Genomic DNA, 21,807 nt, shown 5'->3' with positions numbered 1-21,807 from the left:
TTACTTCTTTAAGCCTTTGTTCATAAGATAAAATTCTCAATCTTGGAATCATTTTTCTTACTCTCCGTTGAAACTGTTCTAACTTCTCTACGTCTTTTATGTAATAGGGGGACCAAAACTGTACACAGTACTCTAGACGGGGTCGAACCAGCGAATTATACAGTTTTAATATTGCTTTTTCCGATTTGGTATTGAAGACTCGTCCGATGAAGCCAACCAATTTGTTTGCGGTTTTAACTACCTCTGAACAATGCTGACCGGGCTTTAAATCGCTTGATATAGTAATTCCAAGATCCTTTTCTTTACTTACTGCAGAAAGATGTTGGCCATTCATTACGTACTGAACGCGATTGTTATTGTTTCCGATGTGTAACACTTTACATTTGTCAACGTTGAATTTCATTTGCCATTGATTGGCCCAACGTGCAAGTCGATCTAGATCTGATTGTAAAGCTTCTTCGTCGAGTGTCGTAGTTACCTTACTAACGATTTTTGTGTTATCAGCAAATTTTGATACTTTGCAAGTGAGCCCATCATAGATAGAACATAGATTAAGAAGAGCATGGGACCAAGCACTGATCCTTGAGGTACGCCGCTTCTGACAACGAGCCAGTTAGATGAAACACCGTTTAGAACTACTCTGTTTCCGCTCTGAGAGCCAGTCCACAAGCCAATTGTGAATGTTACTGGAAATACCGTGCGCCAATAGTTTACTGAGCAACCGTTTGTGGGGGACTTTATCAAATGCCTTTTGAAAATCCAGATATATGATATCTACTGATCAAAAAATATAATGAAAAAAACAAGTATGTTAGTTAAACACGAATGTCTACTACGGAAACCATGTTGCGAATTATTTATTATATCATTTTCTTTGAAGAATTTCACCATATCGTATTGTCGCGAATGATAGTGTCCATTATCTTACAAACAATCGATGTCAGGCTAATTGGTCGATAGTTTCCTGGATGAGACTTGTCCCCCTTTTTGAAAATTGGTGTGACATTTGCTAGTTTCCAATCCGACGGAACTTTTCCAGCTGTTAAAGATTTATTGAATAAGATAGAGAGCGGTTTACAAATTTGATGTTTGATTTCTTTTAAAATTCTTGGGGTTTTATTTGTCTGGACCAGAGGAGGAGGAGGAGGAGGAGGAGGAGGAGACGGAGGAAACGGAGGTGGTGAAGTAGGAGGAGAAGGTGAAGAGGAAGAAGAAGAGAAGAAAAATATAAATATAAAGAAGTAGAGGGAGTAGAAAACGAATGAGAAGGAGCAGGAGGAGAAGAAGAAGAAGAAAAATAATAATAATAATAATAATAATAATAATAATAATAATAATAATAATAATAATAATAAGAAGAAGAAGAAGAAGAAGAAGAAGAAGAAGAAGAGAACAAGAACAAGAATAAGAAGTAAAAGAAAAACAGAAAAAAAATGAAAAAGAAGAGGAAATAGAAGGCGAAGAAGGAGGCGAAGGAAGAGGAGGAGGAGGAGGGGGAGAAGAAGGAGGAGGAGGAGGAGGAGGATGAAGTATTAATGCAACAGCCATCATTAAAACCAGTCTCTAATTTGTGTCCTTCGTAACGTAACTCGCCTTACAAGCTCTTAATTTCACCTTCTCTCCGTATAGGGCAGCACTATACTTATAAAGCTCCCTCCGTCTGGGTCTCATTTACTTTTCATTCACACAAATAATGGCTCTTACCCTCTCCATATCTTACGTAGGAGTTGTCAAGGGAGGAACCAGCCAACTTCAGCGTAAACTCAACACAGACTTAAAATTTTCCTCCTATTTATTTTCTACACACATAATAGCTTCACAAACTTAAATCCTGCCAGTTCAAACTTTTCATGACCGTTTTATTTTTAAGCCTTGAACCCCAACCATTTAGTTCAACCTACACTCACTAGACTAAAAACCTTCTCTAGTTCATTCTCTACATCCATAGGGGCCTCAGTACTTAAAAAATCTTGTTAGTTCAAATTCTTACGTGACAGTTTTTTTTTTTAAGCCTAGAACCCCAACCACTTAGTTTAACCTACACTCACTAGACTAAAAACCTTCTCTAGTTCATTCTCTACATCCATAGGGGCCTCAGTACTTAAAAAATCTTGTTAGTTCAAATTCTTACGTGACAGTTTTTTTTAAGCCTGGAACCAACCAACTATTTCAACTTATACTCAGCACAGACTTAAAACTTTCTCTTTTTCACTTTCTGCACACGGAAGCCTCATGAACTTAAATCTTGCCACTTCCAATTCTCACATCACAGTTTTCAAGATAAGAACTAACTATTTATACGTGTAGAAACATCCTCTTAGACCCTTATACAATCTTATCCACTCACAAAGCTCACCTTCCTCGACCTATCAACTTAAATCTTATCAGTTCAAATTCCTACATCACAGTTTTCAAGCTAAGAACTAACTATTTATACGCATAGAAACATCCTCTCATTCCTTCATACAATCTTATTCCCTCACAAAGTTCACCTTCCCCCACCTATAAACTTAAATCTTACCAGTTCAAATTCCTACATCACAATTTTCAAGCCAAGAACTAACCATTTATACGTATGGAAACATCCTCATACCGTCATACAACCTTATCCACTCACAAAGCTCACCTCTCTTCACCTATCCCCCTGTCACCTTGTCTTTTCGTCCCTCCAGGTGATGGCCAAAGGGATGCTGGTTCACTCGGAGACGGAGCAGGTGAAGTGGTCGGGCTGGGAGGTAGTGACCACCCTCAGCATCGCCATCGCCCGGGAGATGTCGCCTCGGTTCACCCTCGTTGTGATGCACGTGACGCCGGACAACCACGTGCTTGTTGATACCATTCACGTGTCCGTCAAATTCCATTACTCAAGTCGGGTAAGTGAGTCTCTTTATATATTTATTTTTCCTTACGTTAAGATTTATTGCTTAAGTAGTAATGTGAGTCTCTTTCCTTCTCTTTGCTATTCCTCGCCGTCTCGCTCTTACGACGCCTTCCATTTCTCAAGCAGTGTAAGTGTGAGTCTTTTTCCTTCTCTTTCCTCTTTCTCTCCGTCTCCCACTTGCATTAACCTCCATTACTCAAGTAGTGTAAGAGACTGATAAATAAAAGAAATGATATAGCTAGATAGATGCAGTGATATAAATATACACAAATAGATACTTGAATATAGACACACAGGAAACAAGACTGATAGATAGAAGGATTAAGATGGACAGATATATGCAATATACAGAACTGAATACAGGTGCCAAGGTAACACGAGTAATCACCAGGTGGAGGTGGAACTAAATCAACACAAGGACCACTCCAAGAAGACCGTGGAGGCTTCTATGAGGGCGGCACCTGGCACCCTCCTGGCCCTCACCTGCACCCGCTGGCCCGGCTGGCTGGCACACCACGCCTCGCGCATCACGCCGGCCAGGCTGCTCAAGGCTGTGCTGCAGATGGAGCCGCACCCGAGGTCAGTGCCGGAGCCTGTGTTAACGTTGGGTTAGGAGGTATAGTGAAGAAGAAGAACGTGAGGAGTCTGCAAGAGCCCAGTTCCTTCAAGTTAAGCTGGTTCCTTTGTGGTAAAAAAAAAAAAAAAAAAAAAAAGATAAATAAAATGTTGATGTTTTTTGAGTTGTGCAAATGGAGCCAATCCGGAGATCAGTGCCACAGCCAGTGTTACCGTTAAGTTAAGAGGTATAGTGCCATTAACTTATGCTGGATCCATTAGGGTATATATATATATATATATATATATATATATATATATATATATATATATATATATATATATATATATATATATATATATATATATATATAGTGACCACTGAGAAGTCAAGAAACACGAAGATCGAGCGCTTTGTAATACATCTTCAGAGGAAAGAGTGTGTGTGTGTGTGTGTGTGTGTGTGTTTGTGTATATATATATATATATATATATATATATATATATATATATATATATATATATATATATATATATATATATATATATATATATATATATATATATATATATATATATATATATATATATATATATATATATATATATATATATATATATATATATATATATATATATATATATATATATATATATATGTTGTTTCTGAGGAGGTGGAAGAAATTTGATGAGATTTCTGAACGGTTTTTGAAGATTTTTGATGTAGTGTGAAGGAGTCTGATATGGCTTGAAAACAATTGAGGGAAGAGCAAGAGAAGGAAGAGATAAGGAGGAGGAAAGAAAAAGAGAGGAAAGAGAGAAAGATGGGAGAGAAAGGGAAGAGAAGAAAAAGAAAAAAATATAAGGAAGAGAAAGAGAAGAAAGAGGTAAGAGAAAGAGAGGAAACATAGGAGAAAGTGGGAGGAACAAGAGGCAAGAGTGAAGAAAGAGGGAAGAAAAGGAAACGGAAGGTTTGGAAAAAAGGGTAGTTTTCCTTTGGCGACTGAAGAAACACGATATGTACAGGTTAAGGCGACAGGAAAAATTCGATACGGTATAACACTCTGAACGCCTCGTGACCCAAGCATCTCATGACTCTCTCCTCTCATGACCTCACGCCCGCCGCAGGTCAGTCCACACAGTCCGCCGGAGGTCACGCAGCGGGTCGCAGTCGGAGCGGGTGGAGGCGCTGTCGGCGGAGAGCACGGGACAGTGGCCTCTCGCGTCCCTCCACCAGGCGGGGCTCACCATACTGACGGACGCGGTGCTGTCCTCCCCCAGACACTTTGGTATGGCTGGGCTTTTTGTGTCCCCGCTTATATTTCCTCTCTCTTTCTTCTCTTTATCTCTTTCTTTTCGTGCTCTTTTCCTTCCCTCATTCTTATCTTCTTTTCCTTCTTTCTTTCCTTTCTTGTTCCTCTCTTTCTCTCTTTCTTCTTTTTCTCTTCCCTTATTCTTCTCTTTCTACTTTCTCTTTCTGTTTCCTCTTTCTCTTCTCTTTCTTTCTTCCCTTTCTCTTCCCTCTTTCTCCTCTTTTTCTCCCCTCTTTGTTTTTTCTCTTCTTTCTTGTTCTTCTCTTTCCCTTCGCTCTTTCTTCTATCTGCCTTTCCTTTCTCCTCCCTCTTTCTTATCTCTTCTTTTTCTCTTCCCTCTACCGTTTCTCTTTGCTCTCTTCTCTCCTCTCTCCTTTCTCTCTCTCCATTCATCTATCTTTTTTCTCCCTGTTCTTCTCCTTTACTCTTTTTTCTTCCTCTCCTTTCCTCGTTTCCTTCTTTTATTATATCCCCTCCATTCATCTAGCTTTTTTTTCTCACTTTTCCTCTCCTTCACACCTTTTTCTCCCTCTTCTTTCTTCTTTTCCCCTTCCTTTCCTCTTCTTTCTTTTATTCCCTCCTTTCCTCTTCATTTCCTCTTCCTTCTTTCTTTCCCTCCATCCATCTGTCAATTTTCTCACCCATCCTCTTCCTCATTCCTTTTGTCCCTCTCCTTTCCTCCCTAACATGCTTGGTTTCTCCTCCAGGGCGTTGTGACCACCAGATGGGCTTCCTGGAGTGTGGGGACGGCACGTGCTACAGACAGACCGAGGTGTGTGACGGCTACGCCCATTGCCACAACGAGGCTGACGAGCTCCACTGTAAGTCACTTATGTCCTGTTCTTTCTCAATCGACACGAACGTTTATTGATATTCTTCTTTGCAACCTTATTTTTTTTCTTTCAGTCAATCAATCAATCATTTCTGTCCTGGTCTTTTTCAATCGACACGAACGCTTATTTATTTGCTTAGTTTGTAACCTTATTTTTCTTTCAATCAATCAATCATTTAGACAATCAGTTAATAAGTCAGTCAATAAGTCAATCAATCAGTCAACCACTTAGATAATCAATTAGTGAGTCAGTCAAGAATTCGATCAGTAAATCCGTCAGTCAGGCAATCAATCATTTAGACAATCAGTTAATAATTCAGTCAATAAGTCAATCAATCAGTCAACCACTTAGATAATCAATTAGTGAGTCAGTCAAAAATTCAGTCAGTTAATCCGTCAGTCAGTCAATCAGTCATTTAGACAATCAGTTAAAAAGTCAGTCAATAAGTCAATCAATCAGTCAACCACTTAGATAATCAATTAGTGAGTCAGTCAAGAATTCGATCAGTAAATCCGTCAGTCAGCCAATCAATCATTTAGACAATTAGTTAATAATTCAGTCAATAAGTCAATCAATCAATCAACCATTTAGATAATCAATTAGTAAGTCAGTCAAGAATTCAGTCAGTTAATCAGTCAGTCAGTCAATCAGTCATTTAGACAATCAGTTAAAAAGTCAGTCATTAAGTCAATCAATCAACCTTTTAGACAAGAAGTTAATAAGTCAGTCAAGAAGTCAATCAATCAATCACCCAGTCAGTCAGTTAATCAATCAATCAGTCAAGAAGTCAATCAATAATCTCCTCTTCTCTATACTCTTCTCTTTTTTTTCTCTGATACTCTTCCCTCTTTCTGCTTTTTATCCTTCCTCTTTCCCATCCATTCATCCATCAATCCATCAAGCAGTCAACACTTTCACCTGTTTACCTGTTTACCTGTCTTCCTCTCACCAGGTCTGGCCGTGGCTCAGGAGTACCAGCAGCCAGGTAACTCCACGGAGGGCCGCCTACCAATTACACCAGGTAAGACAGGTACCATTTAAATGTTAGAGGGAAGGCCTGGTGAAGGAAGGAAGGAGGGAAGGAGAATGGAGAGGGAAAGGAAGGAGAGAAAGTTGAGAAATAAATGGAGGGAAACAGAGAATGGAAAGGGAAAAGGAAGAAGAGAAAGATAGAAAGAGGTTTGGATAACGAAGGAGAGAAAGTAAGGAGGGAAAGAGAGAATGGAAAGGGAAAAGGAAGGAGAGAAGGATGTAAAAGAAAGTGAGGATAAGAAGGATAAGAAGAAAGTGTGTGTGTGTGTGTGTGTGTGTGTGTGTGTGTGTGTGTGTGTGTGTGTGTGTGTGTGTGTGTTCTTTATATGCTTAATATGCTGTGGGGAAATACTATTTATTTATCTATCTATTTATTTTATTATTTTTTGTGCCTGTGTATTTGTGTGTCCTTCCGTACTGCCGATGAGAGCTTGGTGTTGTCTTGCGTTACAGAGTTGGAGGAGGAGCAATTCCGCCTCACTCACAGGTCTTGGTGGCGGGACCTGTTTGACCAGAAGGAAGGAAGCTGGTGCCTCACTCACACCTACTTCGGTGAGTGAAAGACCCCAGCATCCTTTTCCTTTTACAACAATCCTGACCCCAGCATCCTTTTCCTTTTACAACAATCCTGACCCCAGCATCCTTTTCCTCTTACAACAATCCTGACCCCAGCATCCTTTTCCTCTTACAACAATCCTGACCCCAGCATCCTTTTCCTCTTACAACAATCCTGACCCCAGCATCCTTTTCCTCTTACAACAATCCTGACCCCAGCATCCTTTTTCTTCTTAGCTTCAATCCCTTCCCTCCCTCACGTCACCCTCCTCCCTTACCCACAGGCCACAAGGGGTACCAGCGGGTGGAGCTAGACGTCCCTCACTCCCCGGGGAAGTGGGTGGTGGAGGGCTTCGCCACGCACAACTACCACGGCCTCCACATCCTGTCCGAGCAGAGCTATGACGCCACCCCGCCTCTGCTCATGAAAGTGGAGGCTCCGTCCGTGTGTCGAAGAGGAGAGCAGGTGAGGGGGTGGGAAGGAGGAGGAGAGAAAGAGAAGGAAGAGAGAACTGTAGGCAGAGAGATAGAGAGTTAGATGATGGGAAGGGGAAGGCGTGAGAAGAGAGAACTATAGATAAATAAATAAAGATAGATAGATAAATAGGAGAGCAAGTGAGGGAATGGAAAGAGGAGAAAAGAAGAGAGAGGAGGAGGAAGAGAGAACTATAGGCAGATAGGTAGAGAGAAAAGGTATGGGAAGAAGAGAGAGAATTATATATTGATGGATAAACAGGAGAGCAAGTGAGGGGATGGAAAGAGGAGAAAAGAAGAGAGAGGAGGAGGAGGAGAGAACTGTAGGTAGATAGATTGAGAGAAAAGGGATGGGAAAAAGAAGGATTGGGAAGAAGAGAAAGAATTATAGATAGATAGATGGTGGAAAGGGGAGGGAGTGGAAAGGAGAGGGAGAATTATAGGTTGAGAGAGAGAGAGAGAGAGAGAGAGAGAGAGAGAGAGAGAGAGAATGACATAGATTTACATAGAAAATCAGACCACACAGACCCCATGGTCCAGACTAGGTGGTCTGTCCTTAAACCTAAGTGAATCTACACTAATCAGATGGCTCCAACACTTTGCATTTCAACTCTAGTTAATATTAAGTTGAAGGAAGTGACGGTTGAGCTTGTTTTGATAGGAGTCAGTCGTGTTACACTGGACCACTGATGGTGGGAGCTTATTCCATTCTCGCACTACAACGTTGGTGAAGAAAAATTTGGTGCAGTCTGAATTTACTTGTCTACATTTGAGTTTTATGCCATTGTTCCTCGTTCGCAAAGTGTCATCTATCATAAACAATTTTGTTCTGTCTACATTCGTGAAACCATTAAGTATTTTAAAACATTCGATCAGTTTTCCTCGGAGGCGACGTTTCTCAAGAGAGAACATGTTAAGGGTGGAAAGCCTTTCTTCGTAGGATTTGTTGCGCAAGGAAGGGATCATTTTTGTTTCCCGACGCTGAACACCTAATTTAGCAATGTCCGTTGCATGGTGAGGAGACCAAAACTGTACCGCATATTCCAAGTGGGTCTGACTAAACTATTGTAGAGCGGAAGTATTACATCTTTATTCTTGAATAAAAAGTTTCTTTTAATGAAGCCCAACATTATGTTCGCTTTATTTGCTGCATCGATGCATTGATGTGAGAATTTGAGGTTTGACGCGATTTTGACCCCCAGGTCCTTAACGCATTGAACGCTTGTGAGTTTAACGCCGCCCATTTCGTGAGAGAGAGAGAGAGAGAGAGAGAGAGAGAGAGAGAGTCAGACAGACAGACAGACAGACAGACAAATACTATCCCATCCTTACTTTTCCTTGTCTCCTTACCTCATCTTCCTCGTCCCTCAGATCGCAGTTCGTGTCCACCTCTACAACTCCCAGACGCAGGCCATGATGGTGATGGTGGTCCTGGAGGGCAGCAAGGACCACCGCTTCGTGCATGTGGAAAGGGACGCCTCAGTCAGTCACTTCAGCCCCAGACTCTCCTCCGGCGACCACCAGCACCTCATCACGGTAACCACACCTCCACCATACCTTACCTTACATTACCTTACTTTACCTTGCCTTACTTTACCTTACTTTCCCTTACTTTACCTTACCTTACTTTACCTTACCTTACCTTACCTTACCTTACCTTACTTTACCTTGCCTTACCTTACCTTACTTTACCTTACTTTACCTTACCTTACTTTACCTTACCTTACCTTACCTTACTTTACCTTACCTTACCTTACTTTACCTTACCTTACCTTACCTTACCTTACCTTACTTTACCTTACCTTACCTTACCTTACCTTACTTTACCTTGCCTTACCTTACCTTACTTTACCTTACTTTACCTTACCTTACCTTACGTTACTTTACCCTACCTCACCATACCTAATCTTACCTTACCTTACTTTACCATACCTCACCATACCTTATCTTACCTTACCTTACCCTGTCTTACCTTACCTTACCTCCCATTGCCACCATCACCTACCCTACCATCACCTACCCTACCTCCCCTACCATCACCATCGCCACCATCGTTAACAATCTTTTTCCATTTCTCAGCTGAAGGGCGGCAAGTTCAAAGAGGTCAATCTCCCCCTGGCCGTGATGAGGCAGGCAGGTGACATGACCATTACCGTTCGCGCCCTCTCCCAGCTGGGTCAACGCACTGCCACGCTCAAGGTCAAAGTGCAGGTGAGTTTTGGAGGTCAGATGTTGCCAGGTGTTGAAAAGGTTAATTACACAGTCCTTCTGCCATTTCTTATGCATGTGTTTTGTTTTTTCACTTCTGTCCAGTCTTTGAAATTGCCACTCTTCTTCCTCCTCCTTCTACTCCTTTTCCTTCTTCTCCTATATTTCTTTTCACCATTCTGTCGCCCCTTTCATATCTAAACATCTTATCTTTTCTTCTCCACACTCTCCTTTGCCCTTTTCTTTCCTCTTTTCCTCCTTTCTACTTTAACTTTAAATATATATAAATCTTTCTCCTTCGTTTGTACCAACACTGCTTCCCTCTTTCCTTCCTTCTTCATCTTCTTCACATACCTGCTTTTCTCTTATCTTCCTATTCTGCTTCCTTCTCTCCCCCTCCTCACTGCTACCTCTCTATTCCTCCTCCTCCTTCTGCTGCCGCTCTCCTTCCTCCTACTCCTCCTTCTATTCCTATTGTTACCTCTCTATTCCTCCTCCTCCTCCTATTTCTATCCCTCTCCTCGTTCTTCTATTTCACGTATCATCCTCTTTCTCTCCCTTGCCAGCCCGAGGGAGCCGAAGTGAGGAAGCACACGTCAGTTCTCCTCGACCTCAAGAGCCGCGCGGTGGTGTACGAGTTCTTCAACCTCCCCGTCGACCAGAGTCCAGAGATCAGCAAAAGTATCCTCCGACGCTTCGTTTACGGGTCACCGCGCGCCTCTGTAACTGTGTCAGGTGAGAGAGAGAGAGAGAGAGAGAGAGAGAGAGAGAGAGAGAGAGAGAGAGAGAGAGAGAGATTGATTTGTACACCTTTTATTACTGCTCTTCTCCTCCTCCTCCTCCTCCTGTTCCTCTTGCTATCCTTTTCCTTTCTCCTCCAAACACTCCAAACGGTTTCCACCAAACACTAAACCTCAACCCCAAACAGGCGACGTCTTCGGGCCGGTGCGAGGCGACGCGATGCTCAACTTCCAGCAAGCCTTCAAGGGACGATTCTTCAAGAGCTCCGACGGCCTCAACTTCAACTTCGGCGCCACGGTCTGGACGCTCCACTATCTGCGCCTCACCAACCAGCTCTCCACCGCCGACGTCAAGAAGGCCTTCCAGTTCCTCAATGTGCAGCTCGCGGGGCTCCTCACTCGCTTCGATAACGGCTCCTTCAAGATGTGGCATTTCTCGAAGCCTTCAGTCTGGTAAGGGGGACGTTGGTTTGTGTTGGTGTTAGCGATAGGTTGTTCTTTTTTTACTTTGATGCCTTCAGAGTAGTGAGAGGAGGGACTGTGGTGGTTGGGTTGTTAGTGTGTTAGGTTGTTATTAGTGTTAGTGTTTGTGTTGTTAGTGTTGTTCTTTTTTTGTATTTTGTCTTCTGTCTATTTACTTCGAAGCCTTCTTCCTCCTATTCCTTTACACTGTTACCACTGTCCTTTCTCTTTCGCCTTCAAATATCGTTTTTTCTCCTCCGTCTGTACCCTATACTCTTTTCTTCTATTCATCTATCTTTCTATCTAATCCTCTATCTCTCTATCTAAGCCACTCTCACAACCACACCACGGCCCCATAATCTATTCTTCTATCCATTTACTTATCTATCTTTTCCTCTATCTATCTCAATGACCTCCACCACGCACTTCCTACTCACTTCTCTTCTTCCTTTCCTTTCTCTCTCTCTCTCTCTCTCTCTCTCTCTCTCTCTCTCTCTCTCTCTCTCTCTCTCTCTCTCTCTCTCTCTCTCTCTCTCTCTCTCTCTCTCTCTGTAAAATAATGGAAATCTTTCTTCAGTTACACATTAACAACAGAAAGGGATCAAAAGTGGTCAAACCTCTTAAACAATTACTTTTCCTCGGTGTTTAATACTAACAGTCTTCCTCTCGCTACCACCAACACCAGTACTATTGTAAATCTCTCTCCTCCTCACAACCGTATTCAATATGTCCTTGCCTCACATGGCTTCCGAAACAAAAGATCCTCCCTATCAAACCTATTAACCTTTATAACGACCTCTTCACTGTTTATGACGTAACCAAATCACTGGACGTAGTCTATCTTGATTTCATCATAAATTACTTTACAAATTAAACAAATAGGTATTGACGGTCAAGTAAACCAATGGATCATTATTTACATCAACGACGTGGATGTTGGGGATAGATGGATGCCCTTTAACGTAGACAAGTGCCAGGTCCTAAGTTGGAACGAGGAATAAGAAGTTCGAATATGAAATGCGCGGCGTTAACTTTCTTAACATGTTCTCTGTTTTAAAATACTAATGGTTTCACGAATGTAGACAGTCCAGTGTAACACGATTGACTCCTTCAAAAATAAGCTCGACCGTCACTTCTTTCAACTCTGGACTCTCTGTGGTCTGATTTTCTATGTAAATCTATGTAAATCTCTCTCTCTCTCTCTCTCTCTCTCTCTCTCTCTCTCTCTCTCTCTCTCTCTCTCTCTCTCTCTCTCTCTCTCTCTCTCTCTCTCTCTCTCTCTCTCTCTCTCTCTCTCTCTCTCTCTCTCTCTCTCTCACGCCCCTTCCCTTATCTTACTCTTTCTTCATATACATTTTTTTCTCCATCCATACCCATACATCGTTCCCTTCTTTCCTTCCTCCTTCAAATATGTGTATGTATTCACGTGTTTGTGTACGCTTTTCTTTATTTCACCACTATAAAATACAACCTTCCTTAACTCAATTCTAGTCGCTAATCTGTTATATCCTCACTTATCTATTCTATTATGTTCATATCTATGTTCTATTGGCGAGGAGAGCAAAGGGAAAATAGAGGAAAGGGAGAAAAAGCGCTTATTAATTCATTTTATGTTTACAAATTTCCTCTGATAAAACACTGATATAACAGACCAACACCTGTAAACACCACACCACTTCACAAGTCTCTCAAAGCTCAAAAACAAAAGCCCTTCTTCCAGCACTTAAACATTCTTACACTCTCTGCGTGCGCAGGGTGATGGCGTGGACCCTGAAGACGATCCTAGCGGCACAGCTCGAAACACCACATCATTTCACAACAACTTTCAAAGCTCAAGAACAAAAGCCTTTCTTCCAACACCCAAACATTCCTACAATCTCTACGTGGATGCGCAGGGTGACGGCGTGGACCCTGAAAACAATCCTAGCGGCGCAGCTCGAAACACCACATCATTTCACAACAATCTTTCCAAGCTCAAGAACAAAAGCCTTTCTTCCAACACCCAAACATTCTTAGAACCTCTACGTGCGCAGGGTGACGGCGTGGACCCTGAAGACGATCCTAGCGGCGCAGCTCGAAACACCACATCATTTCACAACATTCTTTCCAAGCTCAAAAACAAAAGCCTTTCTTCCAGCACCCAAACATTCTTAGAACCTCTTACGTGCGCAGGGTGACGGCGTGGACCCTGAAGACGATCCTAGCGGCACAGCTCGAAACACCACATCATTTCACAACAATCTTTCAGAGCTCAAAAACAAAAGCCTTTCTTCCAGCACCCAAACATTCCTACAATCTCTACGTGCACAGGGTGACGGCGTGGACCCTGAAAACGATCCTCGCGGCGCAGCTCGAGGACTGGGAGAACCTGGTGTACGTTGAGCCGCGTCTCGTCACCGCAACCATAGACTTCCTCATCCAACACCAGGCAGAGGACGGCAGCTTCCACGAGACGGAGCACTACCGGAACACCACGCTCTCCTACACCATGGCCTACAAGGTAAGGGAAGTGAAGAAAAGAGAAGGAAAGGGAAGGAGAGGATTGAAATCAGACCGGGATATAATTCAGGATTCTCAAACGCCTCCACCTCATTCGTTAACTATTTCCAAAGGCCAAACTGGAGATGAATCGGGTTCTAATGAGTGGTATTTCAGGTTCATAGTACATAAGAATGGTCAGACTACCACCAAGGTCATAAAACTACCCCTGGAAATGCCTAAAACTCCTACGAAAGCCTTGTCAAATATCTGTCATAAAACTACCCCTGGAAATGCCTAATACTCCTACGAAAGCCTTGTCAAATATCTGTCATAAAACTACCCCTGGAAATGCCTAATACTCCTACGAAAGCCTTGTCAAATATCTGTCATAAAACTACCCCTGGAAATGCCTAAAACTCCTACGAAAGCCTTGTCAAATATCTGTCATAAAACTACCCCTGGAAATGCCTAAAACTCCTACGAAAACCTTGTCAAATATCTGTCATAAAACTACCCCTGGAAATACCTAAAACTCCTACGAAAGCCTTGTCAAATATCTGTCATAAAACTACCCCTGGAAATGTCTAATACTCCTACGAATGCCTTGTCAAATATGTGTCATAAAACTACCCCTGGAAATACCTAATACTCCTACGAAAGCCTTGTCAAATATGTGTAGCCACTTGGGCGCCGAAATGTTTAAGCCTTCGAAGAAATTGATAATATGGACTTAACCCCTTGTGGTACCCCAGGGTTTGGCCGGCACGGGGTTTGAGGACAGCGAGGACAAGGGGAGACCTCTGGTGGCGCTCACGTCCCTGATTGTGACGGTGCTGAGCGAGGCGCTGCCCACGGTGACCGGCGACGTGCATGGGCGCGCCGTCAGTGCCAAGCTTCGAGCCATCACGTGAGTAAATAGGGGTTGGACAAGTTAATTGGGTCCTCAGGTACTTGGATGGGGTTGTTCTTTATCTTTCGTCTTTTCCGTCATCATCAAATTTATCTACCTTTTTTTTGTTTGCTTATTTTTTCCTCCTCTTATCACGTAAGTAAATAGGGGTTGGACAAGTTAATTAGGTCCTCAGGTACTTGGATGGGTTTTTTCTTTATCTTTCGTCTTTTCCGTCATCAAATTTATCTACCTTTTTTTTAGTTTGTTTATTTTTCCTTCCCTTATACTGAGCTACTCTTTCTTCAGACAACAGGTTAATTAATCCCTCAGGTACTTGGATGTGTATTGTCCTTTATTTTTCATCTTTCTCGTCATCATCAAAGTTATCTACCCTTTTTTTTTGTTTGCTTATTCTTCCTCCTCTTATACTGAGCTACTCTTTCTTCAGACAACAGGTTAATTAATTCCTCAGGTACTTGGATGTGTATTGTCCTTTATCTTTCATCTTTCTCGTCATCATCAAAGTTATCTACCTTTTTTTAGTTTGTTTATTTTTCCTTCCCTTATACTGAGCTACTCTTTCTTCAGACAACAGGTTAATTAATCCCTCAGGTACTTGGATGGGGCTGTTCTTTATCTTTCGTCTTTTCCGTCATCATCAAAGTTATCTACCTTTTTTTTGTTTGCTTATTCTTCCTCCTCTTATACTGAGCTACTCTTTCTTCAGACAACAGGTCAATTAATTCCTCAGGTGCTTGGATGTGTATTGTCCTTTATTTTTCATTCTTGTCATCATCAAAGTTATCTACCTTTCTTCGTTTTTTGCTTGTTCCTTCTCCTAGACTCGGTTAACTTTTCTTCAGATCAGTCAGTTGAACAGGTTAATCAACTCCTCAGGTAGTACTTGGATGTGATTTTTCCTTTATCTTTCATGTATCTCGTCACCATCATCAACATTATCCGGCTTCTTTAGACCAGTCACTTCCTCCTTCTCCTGTCCTTAAAGTCACTCAATCCCTTCCTAGACCTATCAGTCCTTTTTCCTTTCCCTTGAGTCAACCAGTCCCTTCCTAGACCAATCAGTTCTTTCTCCTTTCCCTTGAGTCAACCAGTCCCTTCCTTGACCACTCGATTCTATTTTCTTTTACAGGAGCGGTTTTTTTTTTTTTTTTTTTTTTTGTGTGTGTGTGTGTGTGTGTGTGTGTGTGTGTGTTGTTTTTCTGCTTCCATTTTAAGGCGCTGTTACACTAGCACATTTTCTGTCAATATTTTTCATCAACTTCCATCTGCACTTTCGCCTGCACTGCTTCCGTCACATGTAAACAAAACACCATGGCCCCGACACACAGACAAGCTATCGCCGCTATCAACGTGATTAGGTGTTTAATGAAGCTGAGGCGAGCCAAACAAGCCAGAAGACGAGAGTGGATGTGTGAGTGGAAGGCACGTCGCGAACAAGAAAGTGTTTACTATCGACTCTTGAGGGATCTAAGACTGGAGGACCACGAGGCACCTATGGTTTCTTATGCTCTCAATAAGCAATTCTTCTGAGTCTTGTCCAGTGATGGTGAGCCATAATTTATTGCAAGTTCTTCAGAGCGAGAGAAACAGGAGTGTATCACATGTAAACAAGGTCAAGTCACACGAGACAAACTAGGCTTTTATGACACTATATTATAAAATGTAACTACATGTGTAATTGCTTTATTGAATATTTTTACCTATATTAGATAGTTGAATTCTTGCTTTTCATGAAAAACAGTGGTTTACTTTGAATATTTCCTCATCATCCACTATGGATTCTGATTTGATTAAAAAAAAGTTGTTGACAACTTTCCATTTGAAGACGGTCATGTTTGTCTGACTCAAGATGTCGGAAAGGAAGACGGAACATGCAAACGACGACGGAAATCGGAGACATCGACGGAAAATGTGCTAGTGTAACAGCGCCTTTACTCTCGAAATAAAGCCCAGTCAGTCATGCCCGTCAAACATTCCTCTGTCAGGTTCCTGGAGCGCAGCCTGGACAAGCTGTGGGACCCCTACGACGTGTCCATCACCACCTACGCCCTCACAGTGGGGGCCAGCACGGAGAAGGAGGTGGCCCTCAAGATCCTCGAGGCTATGGCGAAGAAGAGCAACGGTAAGACATCTAGTAATCACCTGGATGAGTTGTTTCCACCCCTACAATTTTCTCGTCCTCTCTTTCTCTTTCATTCTCTTTAACTCTTTTTATTCTTTTTGGAGTGTCCCTTAAAATTATCGAGGTCATGAAGAAAACGAGAACAGGTGAGGCTTCTATCAATTACCTTGATGAGTTGTTTCGACCCCTACAACTTTCTCCTCCTCTCTCTTTCTCTTTCATTCTCTTTAACTCTTTTTTTTCTTCTTATTGGAGTGTCACTTAAAATTCTCAAGGCCATGAAGAAAACGAAAACAGGTGAGTCTTCTATCAATTACCTGGTTGAGTTTTTTTTATCCCTAACAACTTCCTCTTACTCTCTTTCTTCAACTTTTTGGATTTTAATTGAAGTGACCCTTCAAAACTGTCTAGGTCAGGTGAGGCTTATAGCAATTACCTGGTTGAGTTGTTTCGACCCCTATAAATCTCTCTATCCCCTATCTCTCTATCTCTATTCTCTCTATTATTTACCTGAATAAGATGTTTAGACCTCTTTTTCTCTGTCTTTGTCTCTTTTTTTTCTCTCTTTAGCGCACGTGGAGCATAGATAAGCCTTCCATTAAAGTGATTAAACTTACCTAGATGACCTGTTTTGACTCTCTCTCTCTCTCTCTCTCTCTCTCTCTCTCTCTCTCTCTCTCTCTCTCTCTCTCTCTCTCTCTCTCTCTCTCTCTCTCTCTCTCTCTCTCTCTCTCTCTCTCTCTCTCTCATTTTTTTAATCTTACCAAACCGTCTCAAGATCATCAAAGCCATTCTTCATTATAACTCACTAATCAACTTCCTGGATGAATCCCTTCCTTTACCTGTAAGTTACTAGGCTCTTCCTTTAATAAACTAACTCACCTGCTCCCAATACCCCAACACCTGCGACTCATAAATTAAACCCTTTCATCACCTCGCTTTTCATCTTCCTTAATTAACTCACGTAACTTTTTTTCCCCTTCCTGTTTGCTCCTTACAAAATGACTAGAGCGATTGTGCTTGCCGGTCTTGTTCATATAGTCGGCGTTTCTCCTTTGCTTCTACTCTTGGGTTCCTATTGTTGGCAAGACAAATGAGTTGTTTTGTTGGAAAAAATGTGTTTCGTCTGGGATTTTTTCTTCCTTCGATGGTCCTATGAATCGTTTTTTTTTTATAAAGAGGGGATAGGGGGAGGAGGAGGAGAAGGTGAAGGAAAATGAGGAGGAGGAGAAGAAGGAGATGGATTAGTAGAATACAATAGGAAAAAAAAGGAGGAGAGGATAAAGAGAAGGAGAAGGAGGAGTACTTAAGATAGAAGAGAATGAAGTAAAAGGTTAAAGAAAGAAAAACGAATAAGAAGAAGAATAGAAAGAAAGAAGAATTATAAAGAAAACGAGGAAGAAGAGAGTGAAGTAAAACGTCGAAGAAAAAGAGAGGAACAGTAAAAAAAAAGGAGAAATAGAAATATAAGGAGGAAGAAGAGTGAAGAAAAATGTCGAAGAAAGAAAACAGAAGAAGAAGAAAAAGACGAAGAAGAAGAAGAAGAGGAGCTAGCAGGATTCCCGCCTCCGCCAATGGACAAGAGGAACAGTAAAAAGAAAAGGAGAAATAGAAATATAAGGAGGAAGAAGAGTGAAGAAAAATGTCGAAGAAAGAAACACAGAAGAAGAAGAAGAAGAAGAAGAAGAAGAAGAAGAAGAAGAAGAAGAAGAAGAAGAAGAAGAAGAAGAAGAAGAAGAAGAAGAAGAAGAAGAAGAAGAGCCAGTAGAAAGTAGGGGAGAAGTAATATAATAAGGATTAATTAAGGTGAAATAAAATGTCGAATAATAAGAAGAAAAAAAGCTAGTTGGACTCCTGCTTCCACCAATACACTTCCTCCCCCACCCCCACCCCTCCACTCCACTCTACTTATACGCAGGACATTCTCGGTTGCGTACAAGAGGATGACCTTTAAAAACCCACGAGTACCATTAAGGTTTCCCTCCTCGCTTCGGCACTCTTCAACTCGGTCCCATTTCACGGCGACCTGATCCACTTTAGCCTCGAACATAAATTGGTATTCTTACAAGCTTTCCTTTTAACCTTTTATTTGTATGGCTTTTGTGTGGGCGGTCTGTCTCTAGTCTCTTATCAGTTCGCGTCTCCCTGATGAAAACGGATTGATCTCCCGTAAAGTCTTTTTATTGTCGTCCCCCCTGAAAACGAGAAGGACGCTTTGGTTTGGTGTTCCCGTTTTCTTTCTTGTTGGTCATAGAGAATGGGACGTGTTTTCTTATTGCTGTTTTCTCTCTTTGTTTTTTTTTTATTATTATTTTGGGTTCCTGTTCTCGATTTTCTTTTTATTCACAAACTTGAGTAGAAGATTAAAATGCGGATGTGGAGAATGTGATTTTTTTGTCTCGTTTTGTGTGTGTAATTAGAAACTCTCTCTCTCTCTCTCTCTCTCTCTCTCTCTCTCTCTCTCTCTCTCTCTCTCTCTCTCTCTCTCTCTCTCTCTCTCTCTCTCTCTCTCTCTCTCTTAATACGTTTTTAGCTGCACACTCAATGAAGAGCTTGGAAGGGATTGTATTGTCTGTATTGTTTATATTCTCCGGTTACGAAACAAAGACAAATACAAAGAAAAGAGCTTTGTCTCTGTTGATGAAGAGAACTAATGACTTGGAAAAAAAAAAAAACATTCCTCTCTATCCCAATACAGAGGATGGATTGCCTGTTTCTCTTTCTTTTAATTTCCATACGAACGGCAAGCCAACTGGATACTTTTTTTTCACATCAGACAACTCAAAGGCAAAAAAAAGAAGCCCTTTGTTTGACGCTTGACTAATGGCTGATTCTCGGTAACTTTATATACAACTACCAAAATACCTGCATACGTTAGCTACATACAGGTAGGAACTAACTTACAAAACGCTCATTTCTCACTTACCTCTACCTTTACATAACCTTACAATTACCTTCACTTAACATATATCTATTACCTTTACCTTACATCCATCTCTATTGTCACACAGAGGGAGGCTTACACTGGGCCCCGAAGAAGGTCTCCAGCAACAACCGGCCCGCCCAGAACATTAACTTTCAATTACCTTCACTTAACATATATCAGTTACCTTTACCTTACATCCCCCTCTCTCTATTCTCACACAGAGGGAGGCTTACACTGGGCGCCGAAGAAGATCTCCAGCAACACCCGGCTCGCCCAGGACAACCAGAGGAGCTTTCTACTGCCGAAGGAGCCGCAGGAGTGGGACGCGTACGCCGTGGAGGCCACCAGCTACGCCCTGCTCACGTACCTGCTGCGAGAAGGTGTTACCCCGCGTGTCGAGTCCATCGTGCGCTGGCTGACCTCCGTGCGGGACTGGGACATGGCCTTCAGCAGCACGGTGGTGAGTAGGGGAAGAAGGGGAAAGAAAGAGGAGAAAGGGGAGGAGACGGATGGAAGGGAACGAAAAGCGGAACGGGAAGGGGTGAGAGAGAGAGAGCGCACCACCTTACAGCACTTTTTTTTTTTTTTTTACAGCTAAGGAGACAGTTCAAGGGCGTAAAAAAAATATTATAAAAAAAAAAGCCCGCTACTTACTGCTCCTTACCCCCCGACGAGACACAGTGTTAGCGATGCAGGCCTTGGCAGAACTCTACAGCAACCTTCCTCTTCACTACCCTCTACGCAAAGACACGCGAGAGAGGAGTGAAAACGAAGCAGGACCCACAACACTACCTTACCTTGCATCCATCCCCCCCCCAGGACACAGTGTTAGCGATGCAGGCCTTGGCAGAACACTTAAACAATCTCTCTCTTCACTACCCTCTACGCAAAGACACGCGAGAGAGGAGTGAAAACGAAGCAGGACCCACAACACTACCTTACCTTGCATCCTTCCCTCCCCAGGACAGTGTTAGCGATGCAGGCCTTGGCAGAACACTTAAACAATCTCTCTCTTCACTACCCTCTACGCAAAGACACGCGAGAAAGGAGTGAATACAAGGCAGGACCCACAACACCACCTTACCTTTTATCCTTCCCCCCTCAGGACACAGTGTTAGCGATGCAGGCCTTGGCAGAACACTACAACAGTCTCTCTCTTTACTACCCTCTACGCAAAGACACGCGAGAAAGGAGTGAATACAAGGCAGGACCCACAACACCACCTTACCTTGCATCCTTCCCCCCACCCTCCCAGGACACGGTGTTAGCGATGCAGGCCTTGGCAGAACACTACAGCAACCTTTCCCTTCACTACCCTCTACGCAAAGACACGCGAGAAAGGAGTGAATACAAGGCAGGACCCACAACACCACCTTACCTTGCATCCTTCCCCCCACCCCCCCAGGACACAGTGTTAGCGATGCAGGCCTTGGCAGAACACTACAGCAACCTTTCCCTTCACTACCCTCTACGCAAAGACACGCGAGAAAGGAGCTAGTGAAAACAGAGCAGGACCCACAACACCACCTTACCTTGCATCCTTCCCCCCACCCTCCCAGGACACGGTGTTAGCGATGCAGGCCTTGGCGGAGTACAGTCACCGGGCGAGGCTGAGGGACGTGACGAGGCTGGACGTGCATATTGAAGCCTCCTCCATGCCAGACTTCTCCGAGGACGTCTCCATCACCAACCGCTCCATCTCGGCCCGGCACTCCTTCCAGGTAAATGATGCTGAACTTGTTTGTTTGTTGTTGATGTTTGTTATTGTTGTTGGTGTTGTTCTTCTTGTTCTTGTTTTCCTTCATCTTCTTTTTCTTTTTTCTGTTTCTTCTTTTTCTTTTTCTTTTTATTTTTATTTTTATTCTTTTTATACTTTTTCTTTTTTTCTTCTGTTTCTTTTTTTCCTCCTTTCTTTTTCTTTGTCTTTTTCTTCTTCTTTTTCTTCATCTTCTTTGTCTTCTTCTTCTTCTTCTTCTTCTTCTTCTTCTTCTTCTTCTTCTTCCTCTCATCCTCACCACTTGCGCTGTTAATTTCTTCCCGTCTGTTTCTATGCCTCTATTTTTAGTTATTTATTTCCCCATCTCTTTTTAGGCTACCTCCATTTCTATTACCTATATTCTCTCATCTTCTTTCTCCTTCTCTCGTATCGCTTTCACTTTCATTTTCTCTTTCTTTGCGTCTCAGGTGTTTGGGAGCTCCTGAACAGACGGCTTATAGTGTCCGCAATCCTCTCTCTCTACCTGATTCCCCTCTTAAAGTAATGATAATAACAACACTAATATTTACCCTCCTACACCATTACAGATTCCTTA

The 21,807-nt window shown here is 42.3% G+C and overlaps 1 protein-coding gene across 2 annotated transcripts in view; it reads left to right on the top strand.

Annotated features, from left to right (window-relative positions):
* Window positions 1–21,807, top strand: part of LOC127008591 (CD109 antigen-like) — a 129,347-nt gene that overhangs the window by 77,072 nt on the left and 30,468 nt on the right. For both annotated transcript variants that reach the window (XM_050880800.1, XM_050880802.1), the window contains 16 exons: window positions 2,673–2,873; window positions 3,273–3,460; window positions 4,565–4,725; window positions 5,457–5,570; window positions 6,535–6,603; window positions 7,068–7,166; window positions 7,454–7,635; window positions 9,015–9,179; window positions 9,723–9,854; window positions 10,418–10,586; window positions 10,780–11,044; window positions 13,364–13,553; window positions 14,287–14,441; window positions 16,433–16,569; window positions 19,717–19,955; window positions 21,055–21,216. In XM_050880800.1, the coding sequence (XP_050736757.1) occupies window positions 2,673–2,873; window positions 3,273–3,460; window positions 4,565–4,725; window positions 5,457–5,570; window positions 6,535–6,603; window positions 7,068–7,166; window positions 7,454–7,635; window positions 9,015–9,179; window positions 9,723–9,854; window positions 10,418–10,586; window positions 10,780–11,044; window positions 13,364–13,553; window positions 14,287–14,441; window positions 16,433–16,569; window positions 19,717–19,955; window positions 21,055–21,216 (2,628 nt within the window). The remainder of the gene's footprint in view (window positions 1–2,672; window positions 2,874–3,272; window positions 3,461–4,564; window positions 4,726–5,456; window positions 5,571–6,534; window positions 6,604–7,067; window positions 7,167–7,453; window positions 7,636–9,014; window positions 9,180–9,722; window positions 9,855–10,417; window positions 10,587–10,779; window positions 11,045–13,363; window positions 13,554–14,286; window positions 14,442–16,432; window positions 16,570–19,716; window positions 19,956–21,054; window positions 21,217–21,807) is intronic.

The sequence above is a fragment of the Eriocheir sinensis genome, chromosome 38 (genome assembly GCF_024679095.1).
Source record: "Eriocheir sinensis breed Jianghai 21 chromosome 38, ASM2467909v1, whole genome shotgun sequence".
Classification (NCBI taxonomy): Eukaryota; Metazoa; Arthropoda; class Malacostraca; order Decapoda; family Varunidae; genus Eriocheir; species Eriocheir sinensis.
Note: the sequence above shows the minus strand (reverse complement) of the source record. Positions and strands in the feature narration are given on the sequence as shown.